The following is a 14,488-nucleotide window of genomic DNA, read 5'->3' as shown; positions in this document are numbered from 1 at the left end:
AGCTAGCAAGACTCCATGAAAACCCACTTACAAGTTACATTTTAGGACATGTGAATGTAATTCTTCCATGAAGCCTACTCAAAGAAATAGGAGCCCGAGCATTCACAACAGCTTTCTAACCTTTGACAATGGCATGTTCCACTGGCTTCTCTTTTGAAGAGATTGATTGGACAGGGATGTTAAATGTAAGTTCTCAAGACCAGTATAACAGGTTGGTGTCTGGAGCTCCTGTGCTGCTGTCTGTCACAAGGAGAATACAGGACCCTGGGCTGGGAAGGGATTCTGTGCAGTTCCTGCCTGCAGAAAATTGATAGTGCCATGTCATTAACAAAGGTTGATCTGTCTTCATCTGTTATACAACATCCACTAACAGTGCTTCAGAGTAGCTAATGAGCAATCTCGATACTTGCTATTACCATATGCAGCTGGACTCTGATCTAGTATAAAGGGGCATTGTCAAGGTCAGGAGGCACAAAGTATGACCGTCCTGTTCTTGTCGGTTTTCAGAGTTCATGTACTTGCTATTTTAACACACACATACGGATGTTATGTTTTTAAAGCTGGATGATGCCTTAGCCATGTCCTTGGCTTTCACATCTTTCATCATGGTGCTGCTGGCACATGCTGTGCTTCAGCTTAGGAGGGAGCCCTTCTGAATCCATCATTTGTGTGCAATATAGCTCAACAGTAAACTATTGGGAGTTGTGGGGGAGGAGGATGATTGAGGGGAGTGGAACTGCTCAGGCAAATGTCACTCCTCTGCTCTCTGGAAGTGCACTTGCGAAGCACATGGGCCCTTCATAAATTAGCCCCCTCTTGTGATGAGAGTCTCAGGCCAGGTCTACACTATAAACTTACACGGTATAACTATATCACTCGGGGGTGCCCCTGAACAATGGGTTATACCGACCTAGCCCCCGGTGTAGACAGTACTATGTCGACGGGAGGGCTTCTCCCGTCAACATAGCTACCGCCTCTCATGGAGGTGGAGTAACTGCTCCAATGGGAGAGCTTCTCCCATTGGCATTGTAGTGTCTTCACTGAAGCGCTACAGAAGCACAGCTGCATGGGTGTAGTTGGGCGACAGCAGTGCTTAAGTGTACAGCTGCCCTCACACTTCCCAGAATTCTTCCCCTCAGAGAGGAAGGAAAGACATGGCGTGAGTAACCTTGGAGGAGGAGGAAATTTAATAGCTGAGCAGTGGATGGCGAACTGCATTACAGCATGTTCCTGGTTCCAACAGTCACCTGGAGAATTTCCTTTGTGGTTTTCAGAGTGAGAGGAAAGGAACTCAAACTTCTTGCTAACTAGAGCTTGTGCTGTCTTGCTTTGCTGTTCCAGCAGTGTTTTGAATCTATACTGGTCATACAGCCAGCCAAGAGCTCTCGTGGTCTGCCGAACAATACACTGTTCGGACTTTCTTCTGGGGGTGGGGGTGTCACACTCAGAGGCTTGCTGTGTGAAAGGGGTCACCAATACAAAAAGTTTGAAAACCACTGCTCTAACAAAACACACAACCTACAGTGACTCTTTGTGGGTCAGCATAGTAACCTCTACTGAGTCACCAATTCTGCTAATTTCAACAAACTATTTATTATCTCAAAATATTTCTAGTAGTATTATTCCTAGCTATGAGATGGTTTTCAGCTGGCAGTGGCTGAACATACAAAATGGCTGACTGCAGTACTATCAAGTTCTGGGGTACACGCAGGGGTGTCATATTCTGGTGCAACACAGCCAGCTACATTGTGGCATGACTGTAGCTTGCCTGTTTACACTAGGATTTTACAGCATGTTAGCTATCACACTGTGGAGGTGGAGACACACCCTTTAGTCTGAGGTCACTGAAGCAGAGGCTCTTCAGATAGGTGGCTTCCTTTCAAGCAAAAGGTGGAAATGGAACCCAGTGTTCACTTCCCCAATTGCACAGTTAATGCCGGTTGAAACACAGGTTTCGTGGTGGGGTGGGCCCTTGTTCTTGCAAACCTCTTCTGGGCATGGATCTTGGGGCTGCTCTGAGTCAACCTGTTGCCGGCTCAAAGAGCCCGAGGCGGAGCAACAGCAGGGTTCGTTGCCCAGTGTGCGTCGCACTAATTATCACACCAGGGTGGAGAAGCAAAACCAGGTTTATTTGGGCCCAAAGAAAGGTGCCAGGGAGAAAAGCATTCTCAAATCCTGCACGCCCGCTCACAGGCGGGGTCCCAACATTTATACCCCCCTTGTTTGTGTAAGCCTTTTGTTCGGTTTTCCCCCTCACCCCTCCCTTCCCAGCAGCAGCTACATTAGGCATTACATTTCAGTGTGTTAGAAAAGGTTCTCATGCACAAGCTTATCTGTGGCCTTGACAGAACAAACGCATACAGATTTTCCTTCCCCCTCTACCCCTCCTCCCCGCCGCTTCTGCTGTTTCAAACTCATACATTTGCAAGCGGAGATTGCTGAGAGCTACACATTTTGCTTACAGTCTGTTAGCATCTTAGGCTGGTTAAAGTTCACAGCATGTAAGAACTTTGGTTCACTTCAGGCCCAAAGTCACAACTTTGGTTTACTCAGGCCTAGTGGCACCAACAATTCTCTGCTGTTTATGAATCTCCATCTGAAGCAGTGAGGTTTTTTTACCCACAAAAGCTTAATCCCAAATAAATCTGTTAGTCTTTAAGGTGCCACCGGACTCCTCACTGTCTTCAGAATTCATCATTGTTCTTTGACTTGTTCCCAGCCTCCAATGCACTTTTAGTTTTTTACAGATGATTTAGCCCCTCCCGTTCTGCTGGACCTTCACCCGTTGATATCCTAACTCAGGACCCGGATACCTGGATTACATAATACGGTATGGGCTTGTGGGTTAGAAATAAACACTTCCTTTGGAGCTGATGGTGGCTGGCAGCTTCTCCAAAGGGACTTCCCAAGCCTACATTAAATGTGTGCTCCTGTGACTTGCTTTTCTGACTCCAGGAGGGCAGGATCTGCCAGTCACTCATGACTCAAACGGACACTGCAGACAAAACATGAGCCCCTTACTGCTGCAAATTCCAAACAGCCCTTGTTCGGTGCACTCTTCCTGTTTGCTCCCGACCCTGCCAGCCTCTCTCCCCTCCCCGTCCTGTGATGGGGAGTGCTCTGAGGCTAATTGAAACAATCCTCTTCGTGCATTGGAATCAGCCTTCCTTTTTCATGCCCCCAGCAGTGTTGCCCATTAGAACCGGAGCTCCGGGTCAGCTTGTGGTGCTGATGTGAAGTATAACGAGTTGTGCCTTGATGTGGCTTATCTTTATGACCTGAGCTGTTCTTGTGGTGGTGTTACCCGCATAATCTAGGGCATCCTGCCAATACTCTACCGAGGGCTCAAGGCATGACCCCTCTGCAGGACCGTTTCCCAGTGAAAGAGCCTTACGCAGCTGTGCTCTAAACATCTACTTATTAGCAGCACACAAAGAACACGTATGCCAAGCAAATCTCTTATGCTCACCGCTCCCAATGTCCCCCTCGTCTCGGGGTTCCCGGCAATGCCTCTGCACATCGCAGTCGTGCAGGGGGATAAGAATTCCAGAAGCTCGATGTTGAACCACAGTCCGGAAATGGTTCCCAAAGAGCTTTCTTTTTTATTTGCATTATATAGGTAAAACTATCACATTATCCCACATTCCTAAGTAACAAAAATTTGAACCATACACACTGGCACCTACATGTCCTCCTGCCTGCTTAAGTCTTTTCCTTTTTTTTTACGTTTAAATTGTAACGTATTTGTGACTTTTTGTTTGTGCAGATGGTCAGCATAAAAGCTCTGACTAGAGCTTATTATACCATTTGTTGAGTTTCTCTTTATATCCTTCCTAAAATTTCCCAGCACCTGTGTGTCTTTACTTTACAACCTTGGTGGTTATAACTTTTGTTAGGGACGCTCCTGGGGAGTGTGTGTGTGTGGGGGGGGCTTTATCAGCAGTAGAGCTTTTATTTATTGTATTTATTTATTTTAGAGACGAATTCCCCAAGTTTCACCCAAATCTGTTTTAATATGGCGGGTTTGATCAGATCCTAGGCCTACGGTGTTTTATAGCTAAGACGTTAATCCCACTCTGTATTATAACATTTGCTTTACTTTATGCAGAAGAAAATACTTCACCCTTCTCTAGTAAAGTGTTAGCTGAGTTTTCAGTAAAGATGGATGTGACATTACCCAGTGTACAGTCTGGACTGATGGATGACTGTATCCCCTCAGTTCTCCAACCCATAGTACCTTTTACACTGCTTCGCCATGAGAGCAACCACTTCTGGTCTGCTCACAAACAGCCTCCAGCATGTACATTATTCCCAGTCCCAGACATCCCCCCCCAGAAATATGTGTCTTATACTGCCCAGCACCCCCCTGAACAATACAAGCTCATAGATAGTCTGTCATTTCATTAATAGAAAATGATATGCCCAAATCCTGTTCTCCCAGATGAAGTTTCCCAAGCATTTCAATACAAATGCACTGGTTTAGATAAAACAGTAAAACAAATGTATTAATTATAGAAGGATAGATTTTAAGTGATTTCAAGTAATGAGGCATAAAAGTCAGAATTGGTTACAAGGAAATAAAAGGTAAAACACAACGAATACCTAACTTAACAAGCTTAACATGCATCTGACAAAGTGGCTATTCACCCAGGAAAGCTTATCCTGCAATATATCTGTTAGTCTATAAGGTGTCACGGGACTCTTTATCACTTTTTACAGATCCAGACTATCACGGCTACCCCTCTGATACTTAACAAGCTAAGTGAATTCAAAGCAAAGGACTCTCTCCCCACCAAAAGTTCCAACAGTCTTAGGCCTCGTCTACACTATACAGTTTTGTCAGCAAAAGGCAGCAGTCCTGTGGTTAAGGCATTGGACAGGACCGAGTTCGGAGTATTGTAGCCAAGGCGTAACTGACTAGCTCTCGGGTACTGTAGTATGGCAGATATAAAAGCAGGTGGATGACTAGAATAGATTAGATAGGCAGGGAGGCTGGTAATTGGTAGAACAGAGTCTTCCCATTTCCTGTGTTTGGGGTGGGGGGGAAACCTTGGCCAGCTGTCCTGTAAATGGATACTGCCTCTTTAAACTCCGCCAGGAGTGCCTACAGTTGAGCTACAGTCTGGAAGGATGCTGCTATACTGGCTGTTGGGGCAGTTGCTGTGCATTCAGATGCTTTTAGGCACCTTGGCTTTCGTGCCAGGAAGCCAGCGGGCTCAGCGGTCAGGGATCCAGAGGATGTAGACAGGGGCAGGTTTGATTTGCTGTGTTCACAGATAAGCATATGAGGGGCTATGCCCCCTGTGGGGAGGAAGGCAACTCAGGTTCTGGGATGGACACACTCTTCTGCATTAGAGATCTCAGCTCTGATTTGCACTAGAGTTTGAAAGTGCTTGTCACCAGCTTTTCAGTTTGACTGTGGTAAATTCTGTGAGTACATGACCCCCTGCCTGGTCTACAAGTCACCGTGCTTCTAAAACAACCTCTTGCTTTTGGTCTCCAACAGTTAGGTTTGTCGCCAGCTTTCTCTGGCCGTTCAGTTTAAGAATGGCTGTGGTCATAGTGCCGTATCCTCTCATTTGGTGCGAGCCTGAGTCCTGCTCTATGAACGTTTTGTACCAGAGTAACTGTGCTGGGCAGGTGAGCTAGTTATACTGGTGCAAGCCGTAACATGGATGCAGTTAGACCAGTAAACGCATCCTTTATTCCCCTTCCCATTCCGGAATAGCTATACGGGTAATAAATGCACCATTATAATAGTGTAACCACGTCCACGCTGGGGGATGTGCCACTAGAACTGCAGGAAGAGAGCTGGGGAATCCCCCAGGCTGTGGTGTGAGGTGTGCAGGCTGCTCACATTTCCAATGTTAAATCCTTGGAGGTGTCAGAGCGACGTACCTGCTCCTTGGGGTCGCTGCTCCAAGGCTGGGGTGCCGTTGCCACAGGAATGCTGTTGTGAATGTGCCCATGCAGCAGTGTCTGTTCTGTGGGTTCTGTCATAGACAGCTGCAGCGGCACAGCAGCCAGCAAACAGAGCTGTAAACAGAGGAGTTTCACTGGGAGTTCTGTTGGAGGAGCAGGTTTTTGTATTTTGTATTTTGTGTAGTTTGTATGTGTGGAGGCTGGTAGGGGCAGGGTGCTGGGAGAGAAGCTGAGCCCTGCTTGGGGGCGGGGCTTATCTGCCTAGGGGTCCTATAAAGGTAGCCAGCCAGTCAGGCAGCGGCATAGACAGCTGCAGCGGCACAGCAGCCAGCAAACAGAGCTGTAAACAGGGGAGTTTCACTGGGAGTTCTGTTGGAGGAATTTTCGGGGGAGATTTAGACCTAGGCAGAAGAACTGACAGGCTAGTGAAGGGAGGGGGTGGTGTTCTGGTGCCTGTTGGGGGTTTGTTTTGGTTTTTGTTTCTTTGACTAACAGGTTTTCAGTGGGAAGGCTATGACCGTACAGAGGCAGCAGTGAAAGACACAATGAGGATGACCAGATGTGGAAGCTGCGGCATGTACATGATCCTGGAGGGGGTACCTGAAAAGAGTTTCGTCTGCATGAAGTGCCGCCTGATAGAGCTGATGGAAGAAAAGATCCAAGGACTGGAGATGCAGGTGGAAACTCTGGTCGAATTTAGAAGGGGGTTCGAGCAGATGATGGAGCAAAGAAATGAGGCGGCTGAAGGGATAATCTCAGACTTCCAGATGGAAGCAGGACCAAAGAATTCTGAGGGGAGACTGCTGAGTGAGGAAAGTGGACGGTGGAAGCATGTAACTAAGAGAACCAGGCAGAGGAAAAGACAGGTCAGTGAAGGAGAAATAGAGCTCAAGAACAGGTTTGCACAGTTGGAAAATGAAGAAGGGACACAGCAGGTGGTCACTGAAGGTGAGAGGGCAAGGAAAAAGAGAAGAGCAGCTAGCCCTACAGGAAGAGGGGAAGAGTCAATGGAGACAACACCAAATATGAGCCCCAGGAGAATACAGGATGGGTTGCCGGAGGATTGCAAGGGCGAACAGGAATCGAGAGGACTTGCAGCCAGTGGGAGCAGGGGATAGACCAGAGAATCATACTGTCACCAGGAAAAGGCATATCTACGTGATTGGGGACTCCTTACTGAGAAGAATAAACAGGCCTGTAACTAGAGCTGATCCGGAGAACAGAAGGGTGTGCTGTCTGACGGGTGCTAAGATATGGGATGTGGACCTGAGGCTGAAAAGGATCTTAATGGGAGCGGGAAAGAATCCGTTGATTATCCTTCATGTGGGAACGAATGATACGGCTAGGTTCTCGCTGGAACGTATCAAGGGAGACTATGCCAGGCTGGGGAAGACGCTTAAGGAAATCGAGGCTCAGGTGATCTTCAGTGGGATTCTGCCTATTCCTAGAGAAGGGCAACAAAGGTGTGACAAGATTATGGCGATCAACAGATGGCTCAGGCAGTGGTGCTATAAGGAGGGCTTTGGGATGTACGGCCACTGGGAAGCATTCATAGACAGAGGACTGTTCTCTCGGGATGGACTTCACCTGAGTAAGGAGGGAAATAGACTTCTAGGATGGAGGCTCACCCAACTGATTAAGAGAGCTTTAAACTAGGAATTTGGGGGAGATGTCCAGGTATTCTCCACGCCGGAATTTAACACCGAGAGGGAAGAAAACAAAGTAAGAGAGGATACATCCATGAGCAGAAGAATGGACATAAAGAGGAAGGGTAGTGTAGATACCAGTCTAATAGGTGATACTGGTGGTAGAATGTCTGTGCCTAACCAGATAAAGAATGTCAGTGAAGCCAAACGGCAAAAATTAAGCAGTCTCTACACTAATGCGAGGAGCCTAGGAAACAAAATGGAGGAACTAGAGCTACTGGTGCAGGAAGTGAAACCGGATATTATAGGGATAACAGAAACATGGTGGAATAGTAGTCATGACTGGAGTAGAGGTATTGAAGGGTATGTGCTGTTTAGGAAAGACAGAAATAAAGGCAAAGGTGGTGGAGTAGCATTGTATGTCAATGATGAGGTTAACTGTAAAGAAATAAGAAGGGATGGAATGGATAAGACAGAGTCTGTCTGGGCAAAAATCACATTGGGAAAGAAAGCTACTAGAGCCTCCCCTGAGATAGTGCTTGGGGTGTGCAACAGACTGCCGGGATCTGATTTGGAGATGGATAGAGACCTCTTTAATGTTTTTAATGAAGTAAACACTAATGGGAATTGTGTGATCATGGGAGACTTTAACTTCCCAGATATAGACTGGAGTGCTAGTAGTAGTAATAGGGCTCAGATTTTTCTGGATGTGATAGCTGATGGATTTCTTCACCAAGTAGTTGAAGAGCCAACAAGGGGGGATGCCATTTTAGATTTGGTTTTGGTCAGTAGTGCTAGTAGTACTCATAGAAGAAATGGTTGTAGGGGACAACCTTGGTTCGAGTGATCATGAGCTAATTCAGTTCAAACTAGATGGAAGGATAAACAAAAATAGATCTGGGACTAGGGTTTTTTATTTCAAAAGGGCTAACTTTAAAGAATTAAGGAAATTAGTTAGGCAAGTGGATTGGACTGAAGAACTTGTGGATCTAAAGGCAGAGGAGGCCTGGAATTACTTCAAGTCAAAGTTGCAGAAACTATCAGAAGCCTGCATCCCAAGAAAGGGGGAAAAAATCATAGGCAGGAGTTGTAGACCAAGCTGGATGAGCAAGCATCTCAGAGAGGTGATTAAGAAAAAGCAGAAAGCCTACAGAGAGTGGAAGATGGGTGGGATTAGCAAGGAAAGCTACCTTATTGAGGTCAGAACATGTAGGGATGAAGTGAGAAAGGCTAAAAGCCATGTAGAGGTGGACCTTGCAAAGGGAATTAAAACCAATAGTAAAAGGTTCTATAGCCATATAAATAAGAAGAAAACAGAGAAAGAAGAAGTAGGACCGCTAAACACTGAGGATGGAGTGGAGGTTAAAGATAATCTAGGCATGGCACAATATCTAAATAAATACTTTGCCTCGGTCTTTAATAAGGCTAATGAGGAGCTTAGGGATAATGGAAGGATGACAAATGGGAATGAGGATATGAAGGTAGATATTACCACATCCGAGGTAGAAGCCAAACTCGAACAGCTTAATGGGACTAAATCGGAGGGTCCAGATAATCTTCATCCAAGAATATTAAAGGAACTGGCACATGAAATTGCAAGCCCATTAGCAAGAATTTTTAATGAATCGGTAAACTCAGGGGTTGTACCGTACGACTGGAGAATTGCTAACATAGTTCCTATTTTTAAGAAAGGGAAAAAAAGTGATCCGAGTAACTATAGGCCTGTTAGTTTGACATCTGTAGTATGTAAGGTCTTGGAAAAAATTTTGAAGGAGAGGGTAGTTAAGGACATTGAGGTCAATGGTAATTGGGACAAAATACAACATGGCTTCACAAAAGGTAGATCGTGCCAAACCAACCTGATCTCCTTCTTTGAGAAAGTAACAGATTTTTTAGACAAAGGAAATGCAGTGGATCTAATTTACCTCGATTTCAGTAAGGCATTTGACATGGTTCCACATGGGGAATTATTAGTTAAATTGGAAAAGATGGGGATAAATATGAAAATTGAAAGGTGGATAAGGAACTGGTTAAAGGGGAGACTACAACGGGTCATACTGAAAGGTGAACTGTCAGGCTGGAAGGAGGTTACTAGTGGAGTTCCTCAGGGATCAGTTTTGGGGCCAATTTTATTTAACCTTTTTATTACTGACCTTTGGCACAAAAAGCGGGAATGTGCTAATAAAGTTTGCGGGTGAGACAAAGCTGGGAGGTATTGCTAACACAGAGAAGGACCGGGATATCATACAGGAAGATCTGGATGTCCTTGTAAACTGGAGTAATAGTAATAGAATGAAATTTAATAGTGAAAAGTGCAAGGTCATGCATTTAGGGATTAATAACAAGAATTTTAGTTATAAATTGGGGAGGCATCAGTTGGAAGTAACAGAAGAGGAGAAGGACCTCGGAGTATAGGTTGATCACAGGATGACTACGAGCTGCCAATGTGATATGGCCATAAAAAAAGCTAATGCGGTTTTAGGATGCATCAGGCGAGGTATTTCCAGCAAAGATAAGGAGGTGTTAGTACCGTTATATAAGGCACTGGTGAGACCTCATCTGGAATACTGTGTGCAGTTCTGGTCTCCCATGTTTAATAAGGATGAATTCAAACTGGAACAGGTTCAGAGACGGGCTACTAGGATGATCCGAGGAATGGAAAACCTGTCTTATGAAAGGAGACTGAAAGAGCTTGGCTTGTTTAGCCTAACCAAAAGAAGATTGAGGGGGGATATGATTGCTCTTTATAAATATATCAGAGGGATTAATATTAGGGAGGGAGAGGAATTATTTAAGCTTAGTAACAATGTGGACACAAGAACAAATGGATATAAACTGGCCATCAGGAAGTTTAGACTTGAAATTAGATGAAGGTTTCTAACCATTAGAGGCGTGAAGTTCTGGAACAGCCTTCCAAGGGGAGTAGTGGGGTCAAAAGACACATCTGGCTTTAAGACTAAGCTTGATAAATTTATGGAGGGGATAGTATGATGGGATAGCCTAATTTTGGCAATTAATTTGGCAATTGATCTTTGATTATCAGCAGGTAAGTATGCCCAGTGGTCTGTGATGGGATGTTAGATGGGTTGGGATCTGAGTTACTACAGAGAATTCTTTCCTGGGTGCTGGCTGGTGAGTCTTGCCCACATGCTCGGGGTTTAACTGATCGCCATATTTGGGGTCGGGAAGGAATTTTCCTCCAGAGCAGGTTGTCAGAGGCCCTGGAGGTTTTTCGCCTTCCTCTGCAGCATGGGGCACGGGTCACTTTCTGGAGGATTCTCTGCAGCTTGAGGTCTTCAAACCGCAATTTGGGGACTTCAATAACTCAGACATAGGTTAGGGGTTTGTTATAGAAGTGGATGGGTGGGATCCTGTGGCCTGCATTGTGCAGGAGGTCAGACTAGATGATCATAATGGTCCCTTCTGACCTTAAAGTCTATGAGTCTATGAAAACATGTGAGGAGAAGCTGTGTTCTGTTAATTTCTAACCTTGTACCAGCATGTGACCAGAAAGACCCTACTAAAGTGACCGAAAAGAGACCTTAACATTGCAAGCGGCTTGGTTCCAAGCCCTCATCCCAGCTGTGCACCAGTGAAGTGTAATAATTGCCTGGTAGCTGTGGCCAGTGCTGGCTCTGCAGAGCGGTGAGCGAGATGGGGTGCGAAGTCCTGCGGGATACCTCGCACTGAGCGGTCATGGCGGTAGGGCTGTGACTCTGACGAGCTGAGCGTTCATGAGGCCTCGCCAGTGTTAATGGTGCCTGTGGGAAGAGGGGAGTAATCATGAAACATACCAAGACTCCTGCCCTGGGCTCCCTGCTGCCCTGTCAGACCAAGTCTGCCCTTGGCTGTGTTGTCCCTGTAGTGAGACTGTCGTCTTCTCTCTGCAGGAGCATGACATTGAGACAGCTTTTGGAGTTGTCCATGTCACCATGCGGGGCACCCCGAAGGGGAACAGACCTGTCATCCTCACTTACCACGACATTGGCCTCAACCGTAAGTCCTCTTGCTCCAAGGACTCTCTCCCCCATCAGCCTGTGTTGGTTCTAAAGGGCCGGTTTTAAGGCAAGATTCAGAGTCGTAGTGGTCCCTGGGAGCCTCCTGGTCCCCTGATGCAGAGAGAACAGAAATCAGGCTGGCCTGGAGCTGAGATGGGAACAGAGCACATGACAAGGCCCTTGTCTGGAGTGCAGCTCTCTGCAGGCCTTGAAGGCCCTGGTGGGGGGAGTCTCAGTGAGGATGCAGAGCGGCCAGCAGTTCAGTCAGAGGCCCCGCTGAGTGGAGCACTGACTGATGGAGCTGGCTGCCTGAGGCCTTCCCACGCACAGCCCCCTCCTTTATGGACAGGCTGGGCAGACTAGTTAGCAGCAGACGTGGTGTGGTGCTGGGAACCACTCTAAGGCAGGCACTGCTATTCATAGGTCCTCATCACCCCAGCCACTCTTCCAAACGGTTTCACCCCCAGGAGCTTCCCAGGCCCCTCACATAACAGCTTTTAGGAGAAGCCCAGTACCTGTGTACATGAGTAACCAGGGGCTCTTGGTCTGGCTGCAAACCCCCGTGTTCCTTAGTCTTGTGTCCTCTTGCTATAGACTGCGTCTGTTTGAGCTGAGCAATGCGGTGACTGGCTGATTGGCTGGGCCGTGAGGTTAGCTTGCGATTGTTTCTGCCCCATCCCCACCCTCTGCTTTCCCAACACCAAACACTCCCTAGATTGCTGTCACATGGACTTTAACAGACCCCTGGTCACGCATGCACCACCAGTCTTCATGCACAGCAGCAATGGGGTTTCCAGAGCAGCCTGTTTGGGCTGGTGCAGGTGGGTGGCACTGCTGTTCCAAGCATGAGTTGTAGCAGTATTTGGGCTGGGTCCAAGGCTCACTGGGCATTTCTCTTGCAGACAAATCCTGTTTCAATGCATTCTTTAACTTTGAAGACATGCAGGAGATTACCCAGCACTTTGCTGTGTGCCACGTGGATGCGCCAGGCCAGCAGGAGGGAGCTCCCCCTTTCCCAACTGGGTAAGAACTCTCAGAAGTGCCTTCTCAGAGCTCCAGGTGTGCTGAGGGCCTGCTCACACCAAGATACTATTTAATCCAAATGGGGCTCCCCATTCTGGCAGAGGCAGGCTGCCACCTGGTCAGCCCTGGCGGTAGGGGGAGGGGAAGCTGGGGAGGGATCACTCCAGCCAGCAGGGTCTCTGCCGTCTGGAGCAGAAGAGGCACTTGCATTGCTAAGAGCCGGTGCTGAAAGCAATGCTGCTGGGAGCGTTCTGATTTAGCACACGATCCCAACTGACCCAAACTAATATATAGCTGGAGTTGCTCGGTCCATCCCTTCATTCTCCAACATGGGATCTTTGCGGGACAGATCTCTGTCAACACAGCTTACAGGGCGGGATCCGTAATGTGCCATGCTGCAGTGTCACTGCACCATAGATACCAGACCCCATGCCGTTCGAATGCTCCTGGCTCTTGGAATGTCATCGGAAGGCTTTGTCGCCTCTGGAGGTCAGTGTTCGGAGGCTCGCTGATTCCAGCCTCTCCTTTGGGTTTCAGGTATCACTACCCTAGTATGGATGAACTGGCTGAAATGCTGTCTGCTGTTCTAACCCACCTGAGGTGAGTGTGCAGAGGGGCCCAGGCTGACTCCTGTCAGATTATTTTAGGAAGCCATGCCGTCATTCCAGCAGCTCTGTCTGTGCTCCTGCAGGGCTCTGGTTGTGCTGCGTGCAAAGGACAATGGCTGTCCCAAGGCGCTTGCCCAGCGCACACAGCCTTGGCATGGAGTGTCTCTGCAGGGAACACGTTCCACCGCATGCCTGCTGTGTGACTGCAGGGCCAAAAAGAAAACAAGCCTTTGATCCAGGCGAGCTGGTCTGAGGCTTGGGTGGGGTGGGGATACCCAAGGCTTGAGTTTAGAGTGTTTCTTCTGACTCTGATATGTCTGCATTTCAGCCTGAAAAGCATCATTGGGATTGGCGTTGGAGCCGGTGCTTACATCCTCAGCAGGTTTGCAGTAAGTAGGTTTTTTTCCACCCTGCCCCCACTAACCATACTGCCTCTTTGCAGGGCATAGGCTGAGAAGCAGGGATTTCAGGATACATTCAAATGGCCAAATGAGAGCTGCTTAGGGTACCTGAGGGGTTAAACAGAGCCAGTGCTGCTCTACAGCCTTGCCAGACTGGGGGTGAGTGCCTGGTGTAGGGATGCCATTAGAGTCAGTGGAAAGCTGCTGGAGAGGTCAGTGGGGTTAGGGATTGGCCCCCACACGTAGGAGAGGAGACAAGTAGATGCTCCGTGGTCACACTGTACTGAACTCATCTCACCATTCATAGCTAGAAAGATAAATCCCGTTTCTAAAATCTGCAGCTCAGACTTAGAGCAACGTAAACAGCTTTCCTGTGCTGAAAGTCCGGTGATCCAAGGCGGATACGAAATCCAGACTGAAAGCTATCATTGTGGGTCTCCGAGTGGAGCAGCGGATGCTCTCACTTCCCACAATAAGGAGTCTGGGTTCAGGTTCTAGCATGGTCATGGGTGTTAGGCAGTGTCCAGCTGCCCAGAAAATGGATATCTCAAGTGGTTTTAATGTGTCTTGGTCTCTTCCCCGTGGTCAGGTGCAGTGGCAGAGCTGTGTGGACGATGTAAATGTAGTACCTGAGTTCCCCATGCCTTGCTCGAACCAGCTTCTTTCCTTCTATCAGCAGATTAAAACGGAGAAGACTCTAGATGTAACTATATTCCCCAAACAGTCCCTGCTGAGAATTCTGGGTGCTGACAATGTGTCCCTTGTCATGGGCCTGCAATTTACAGGAAGCTGAGTGGGGCCATGGTTAGGGTGCAGCACTGGAAATTGTAGTAAGATGAGTCCCTGAAACATAAACCCTTGCTATCAGGGACCCAGTATGAGGCCTGAGG

General features: G+C 47.5%; 1 protein-coding gene across 4 annotated transcripts in view; it reads left to right on the top strand.

Moving 5' to 3' along the window:
* The window catches only part of NDRG3 (NDRG family member 3), a 119,372-nt gene that overhangs the window by 92,940 nt on the left and 11,944 nt on the right, over nt 1–14,488 (top strand). For all 4 annotated transcript variants that reach the window (XM_039498352.1, XM_039498351.1, XM_039498353.1 and 1 more), the window contains 4 exons: nt 11,459–11,564; nt 12,469–12,589; nt 13,127–13,189; nt 13,526–13,586. In XM_039498352.1, coding sequence (XP_039354286.1) covers nt 11,459–11,564; nt 12,469–12,589; nt 13,127–13,189; nt 13,526–13,586 — 351 coding nt within the window. The remainder of the gene's footprint in view (nt 1–11,458; nt 11,565–12,468; nt 12,590–13,126; nt 13,190–13,525; nt 13,587–14,488) is intronic.

The sequence above is a fragment of the Mauremys reevesii genome, linkage group 13, assembly GCF_016161935.1.
Source record: "Mauremys reevesii isolate NIE-2019 linkage group 13, ASM1616193v1, whole genome shotgun sequence".
NCBI classification, from domain to species: Eukaryota; Metazoa; Chordata; order Testudines; family Geoemydidae; genus Mauremys; species Mauremys reevesii.
This window is presented reverse-complemented; position numbering and strand designations above follow the sequence as displayed.